A 6,718-nucleotide genomic window follows, 5' to 3' on the forward strand; every position below is an offset into this window, starting at 1 on the left:
TGTTCACTTATTTTTAGCATTTCAGTATCAATCGATTGGTATTCTTCTTGGAATCTAATTCAGAAATATTATCGATAATTTGGTCTGGTTTTTATCAGAATTGAAAAATATGGTTTCTTTTAATTTATTTAAAAATAATTCTTTAATTCATCTGTCTACATTTAAAAAATGCAGTCGTAAAATAAAACCCGCATTATAACCTAAAAGGAATACCGAAACGTAATCGCAGTAACACAATTACGTCCAAATTCCACCCAATCTGTGACAAGCGTAAACCTTTTCAGCGTCATATACGGGTGACGTCACGGGTGACGTCACAGATTCACGAGTTATTTCAAGCTTAATTGAAATACCGACAATGTTCATTACCACGGTAGTAAAATCAAATTATATGTATGCATATAGTTTGTACGAACGTAATTAAATTAGCAACCGCCCAAATGAGGACAGATTGTGTTACACTAATCTTTCAACGTTAAATGTATGGTTTCGACGGAAATTTATAGTTTAACGTAATCTCTCACAAACAAATTATTATATTAGTAAGTAAAGCTAAAATCTTGTACCCCTTTCTAATTAAATTTGACACGGTTATAGTAGAGAAGAAGTGCAGAAAAACTTTTTTTTAAATATTAAATTACTACTTCTTTCTAGTAATCGTCTAAAAGTTGCCTATAATATGCCCGCATGCATTAGCTATCATCGCTTTAAAGTTCTGTCAAAATCGGCCTAGCCGTTTCGAAGATTCACGACACAAACGCAGACGGACAAACATTTTAATCTTTGGTTTTTCGCTGTGAATTAAGCATCTTGTACACGATGTATATTTTTTTCTAATAATACATACGGATAATCCAATTTATTTAATGAATGGTCGACAATTAGTTCTTAGTAAATATTCTTTAGATTTATTTTATCTAAATTGACAAAGTACACGTATAATAAAACTCATGAATATTTTATTACATGTTACGGTGACGCTATTAGTCCTTTGGGGGTTGTAGACATTTTCCTCTTGCGAATTTTTATTCCAAACTTTATCGAATTAAAAACTCAATTTTTTTCTATAACTTTTACGTAAGTCACTGATTTTTATAATATTTTGGGGTAAAATACGACTTACGCTAACAAATCTGTCAAGTTTTGACTCTTGAACCACATTTGTAGATTCGTAGAAGAGTTATACCAACGCTAAGTTAACGAAAAAATCTTTTCATATTAATGTAGGTAAGTATATAACGTTACTTAGTAATAACAATGTAGGCAGTGTCAAGATAGTAAATGATGTCTAAGCAACCTTGACGGAACGAGACTCGGCAGTCATTTCTCACGTAATTATTATTGTTAAACATACAACATACTTTTTGTTTATTTTTAAATACGCAAGATAAGTGTATGGTCGATTATATTTCTTATTGACCAGTTACAAAGATAAATGTTTACAGAATAAATTGTTATTGGCTTTAATCTGTGCTGAACGAATGAAAGATTTATGCAAAATGTTTTAGTAGCTTAGTAGTACTCCCTTAACTAGCTGTCGCCCGCGACTCCGTCTGCGCGATATTAAAAAAAAACTTATTTAATAGCTTATGTGTTCTTTCAGACTATGTTTTACATCTATGCCAAATTTCATTGAGATTCGTTCAGTCGTTCTGGAGATACCTTCAAATGAATATCCATCCAAACATTCGCATTTATAATATTAGTAAGATAAATAATGGTGCGATGTGTTTGTAAAAAAAATGTTTTAGTGTTTATTATTTATGTTTACTCGACAATGAGACTGTTTATTTATAATATACTAAAACAGACTCGATCACAATATTATTTCTATCATTTGTTTATTTTTTTAAAGTTTTGTAAACATTAAAAACAATAGTGTTTTGTTTTGTATCGACCTTATTGTTAGTAAACAGGAATAGATGTATATTATTATTAAGCGTTAATCAGACTGTATTAAAAACTCATTAATGCTAAGCTCAATATTCACCACAAGCATCTATATTAAATCTTAGTTTATTAGTTTAGAAGTAATATGTGATTCCACTGACATCATCATTACTGTGGGGGAGGCAGCTAAAATAAAATGTAATCCATGTTTCGCGAAGTATATTTATACAAATTTATATTACATAGTTTTCAAAAGCTATTTAAGCTTCTGATTCATTTCTATTAATGTTTTCAACTATACGCACGCCAGTGTATAAAGTAGTTGAATAGTACGCATTTTTGAATATCAATAAAAAAATGTAGGATCTTTTTAAATTTAAAGAAAGAAGTCATCATAAAAATTAGTTCAGTCCTTTCAAAATTTGTCAATCATAATCTTATCAATCTTTATTCTTTTTATGTAAGAATTACGTTTGTATTGATGAGTTAGGTTTCTGAGACCAAAGTTTAATATGTTTTAAACTGGTATTTTAGGCTCAGAAACACACAGTTAGTGTCGATGAGCTTAATTTAGGTATACTGACAGCGAAATGTCTATCAGACAGCATTAACGTGTTGATCGGTGGACAGTGTTGCGAGGGAAATTATTGATTTGCGCCTAATTTCCGGTTGATCGGCGGAGCACTGCGGGCGGCGGGCGTGGACGGTGGTCACACATCTAGTTGATGGATATAGCGCGAAATGCATTTTGAAAACATGCTCGTTAATTGACTATCATATAATTTGTGAATTCATTTTACTAGCGTTTAATATTTCAATTTTGTGCTTGATATGATATTATATTATAGTATAAAAATGTATACGTTTATTTACTTTACTAATTGAACGGTTTTTTTTGTCTGATACTTATATTCTAGGTGATGGCCCATTCCACCTGACGATCTAAACAGCTTGACCAATTATCTACATTGAGGTGTTATTTGATTCCTATTCTTCCCCGGAGTGTTGTAGGTTTATAGTCAGTCAGTGTCTCTTGGCTCCTTAAATTAGTTCCAATAGTTTTTGTTAACGATAGGTTTGTATAGTTTTTACTTTATTTATAATCTTTTAACTTGCTTAAGTATGCATCGCGTTTGTCATTTGTTTAAATGTCTCTCTGTTTTTAAATACTTGGATATGACACTGACATTTTGAATTCAAATAGAATATTATAAACCTTAGCAGGATGTATAAAATGGAACCAAATTACAGTAGATAATTTTGTATCACCCTGTACAAAATCCATTCATATATTGAATACGGACCCGAATATCCATTGAACGAAATAAATCAGCAATGCAGAACTGGCCCTACATTCGAACCCCAACCAGTTTCGCAAAAGGTTAACAATATATGTGAAAGGTCGGATGTTAAATTCCGGGTATGTAAAGGGGGTTCTACAAAGTGTAGGGCCGGGGGGCGGTTACAATGGATTCGTTGCAGAAACGCCGTACAACAAACTAAATGAAATTCCTTTATGTGTCGAAATTTATATATTGAAAATAAATTCTCATACATGCCTACATTAACAATATTTCTACAAGATTACAACGTACACTAAACACTATTAAAAGATTACATCTTAAAAGCCTAAGAAGTTAATTACTTCAGTCCATTCCACAGCCATACCACGGTAAAAAATATTCGCAATAATCGTAATAATACACTTTATGAGAGGCAACTGTACATGAAGGTTTTAAATCATCACATGGCATTAATATCAGATGTTTGAGATGCTTACAAAGTAAATTAAAAAAAACATAATAGCTAGAAGCGTCTTAAATCACTTTTACAATTGTTATCCTATCTGCAATACAATCCGGATTGGCGGCCACGAAATGTTTAACACGATAAATTATGTTATCAGGAATTTCATTCAATCGCTTCCGATAACAAAATTTCGACTCGGATAAGTTTTCGTTACCAACATTCGTTATTGTATTTAAATTATGAGCGGTCGAGGAAACGCGACGTGAATGCAACGGCCGCTATCAGTGACATATCTCCCGATTACCGACTGCGAGCCAATCTCCCCTTAAACACTTTACTTCATTTCGAGGCCGCCCGGAACGATAACATCGACATACAGCGATAAAACATATTTTAAAAACAATGGATGGAGGGCATTCACTTTATCAGCGCATCGCCGCCCGAGGGTGCGGAGTCAAAGGAAGTGGTGAATAGAGCCGGCGGCACTGAGGAGCCGCCGGCTCATTAAGCGAATATCGGCATCCCCGCGGCGGCGATGGCGCTGAAAGGCGCCCGCATTGTCTACGCCGGCTGTTTGCCCTCGCTCATTACCTCCTCGTCCTGGCGCAGTGTCATGGGCGGCGACACGTCTCGCGGCGAGCTCTCCGGCCCGCCGCCGGCAACCGCGGCACTCAAGACACTCGCGGCACTCACTACACTCGCGTTACCCAATCCATCCCCCTCGATCACGTCCCAGGGTACGGCGTCGTCGAAGGCGGCCACGTTGAGCGAACCCGCGCCCGAGTGGAACCTCCAGGGCAGGTCGGTGCCACTCTGTCGCGGCCTCCTCCGCTTGTGCCGGACTTTGTGCCGGGCGAACCTCTCCGCGCCGTGCTCCGACTCCTTCATCATGGCATCGTACAAGGAGTTCACGTTGACTTTGAGCTTGCGATGGTTGAGAGCTGACTCCGAGATCCGCGGGGGCACGGGGTCTCGGCTGAGACCTTCGGCGTCCCATAGCTGGACTCTGAGTATGTTATCGTGGGACGGCAGGTGGGCGCGCGCGACGATCGCGAGCGCGGCTAGAGCCAAAACGAGCGCGCGCGTCGTAACGTCCATGTCGGTCGGCGTACGCGGGCCTACTGAGCTCGACGGCGGCTTTTCCCGCGCTTTCCCGATAACGCTACGCGCTACGCGGCCGCACTCCGCAGCCCGCCGATAAACATCACTCAGTTTCACGTATCCCTTATCGCGCCATCGGTTTACTCATCGCCGCGTATGACACGACGACGTATCTACGGCACTACGTCACGTCACGTCACGCCGCTGGAATGGCACGTGTTTAAAAATAAAACAAAACATTCAACTAAATAGACTTTATTATAGTAACACAACTGTTGTGACATTGATTAAATTAAACATTTGTACTATACTCTACAACATGCCCGTAACCAAAAAATGCATACCATTACAAGTCATCTTTTATAATAAATTAAATTATCATTACAGGAATGAAATGTTTTACGATCTGTTCTATGAATCACAAATTACAAGTTATGTGAGTAAAATTGATCTCTCCAAATGATATACATTATAATAAAACACATTTGTTTTAGAAAAAACACTTGATAATAACGTAAGCCATATTTCCCTAGTATCAACAATTGTTATTTAAAATCTCATCAAGCAGGAATAAATATATTTCGGCAAGATAAAACATAGGTACTGTAGCGTTTCAACATAAATACACCTTATTTATTACATAAGTAAATATTCCCAATAAGTACTTACAATAAATTTAATTTTATACAATTACTGAAAATATGTTTTGCTACAAGAAATACACTACATATAAATGTGTCACTTAATCGGTGGTATATATAAAATGTAGAGATATATAGAGTATTATTTCTTAAAACAAATTAACATCGTGCTATCATTATATTAGAAAAAACTCACGTTCGATTAAAAAAACATATCGGTTATGACGACCAAAATCACAGATCCCGATTGAACGGAATGTCTAAACCGAACCTGGATAAGCAAGAGTCAAAAGGACTACGACATTTTCTCTCTTATAGAGATGTTTCCCTAACCCTAGTCTCTCGCTTACGGAGATCGTCTGTCATGACCGGACAATGACTTGCTTTTAGAGCTAACAATAGAATATTGGTTTTTACAACTGTATATCGGCAGTCCTGTCGATGTCATTGTAACCGGTTTAATATAAGGTAAGCCAAATAAACATGGAATGTTATATTTATAAAGCATTTTCAATACTGATGAATTTGTTTTCATTTATTATATTTATATGTTCATGCAGCGTCTCGTATAATGTTCCGAGCTTCCAAGATATTTGAAACGTACTGTACACGCACGTAAAATAATTTATTTTTAGTACATGGAAAAACTTGCTAGTATATTTGAAATTTTAGGCCCTAAGTATTATATACCATTATTTAAACGTATTTAAATTACACATAAATAAAACATTGTTTTTTTAATGATATAGATGAGTATAAGAAAATAAACAGTTGTAAATTAAAAAAAAACTTTTCCCTTCATTTCTACCTATTTATTTTTTGAGCCTCTCTTTTATTGTCGCAAACTATGAGCCGATTTTGAGCCTTAGTCAGAATTTAACTCTGTGTTTTAATTATTGATGTCTTTAGTTTTCGGTTAATATAGAAAAAGCCTAAAATACTGTGCAGAAGATAAGCTTGAATTTAGAAGAACAATATTTTGCCATATTTTTTTAAGCTATCAGTTTTGTTTGATTTATATTATGTTGTCTTACAAAATACTGACATGTGCTTGTCTTATTTTAGACATATACAAACAAGGCAAGTCTAAGTCATGTTTACATTCATGTAGTAAGCCTTTTTAAGAGCTAACAATATGTTAAAATATTTTGAACCTTATTTTAAAGTAATAAGGTGCATAAAATAATTAAATTTTGTTGAACAAACATAGTAATTAGCGAAATATAATATAATCTCAGCTGTCGTAATTAACCGCAATATTAATTAATCTTTAAAAATGTAACTTTATAAAAATAATGTCACAATTTAAGTTAATTTTTAAGTTTTCATTTACTGCA

The 6,718-nt window shown here is 35.2% G+C and overlaps 1 protein-coding gene across 1 annotated transcript in view; it reads right to left on the reverse strand.

Annotated features, from left to right (window-relative positions):
* The window catches only part of LOC106115481 (G-protein coupled receptor Mth2), a 40,122-nt gene extending 35,319 nt beyond the window's left edge, over positions 1 to 4,803 (reverse strand). Inside the window, exon 1 of the mRNA XM_013308878.1 lies at positions 4,231 to 4,803. Within this exon, the coding sequence (XP_013164332.1) occupies positions 4,231 to 4,737 (507 nt within the window). The 5' untranslated portion in view covers positions 4,738 to 4,803. The remainder of the gene's footprint in view (positions 1 to 4,230) is intronic.
* Positions 4,804 to 6,718: the final 1,915 nt, after the last annotated feature.

The sequence above is a fragment of the Papilio xuthus genome, unplaced genomic scaffold (assembly GCF_000836235.2).
Source record: "Papilio xuthus unplaced genomic scaffold, Pxut_1.1 DF827789.1, whole genome shotgun sequence".
Taxonomy (NCBI): Eukaryota; Metazoa; Arthropoda; class Insecta; order Lepidoptera; family Papilionidae; genus Papilio; species Papilio xuthus.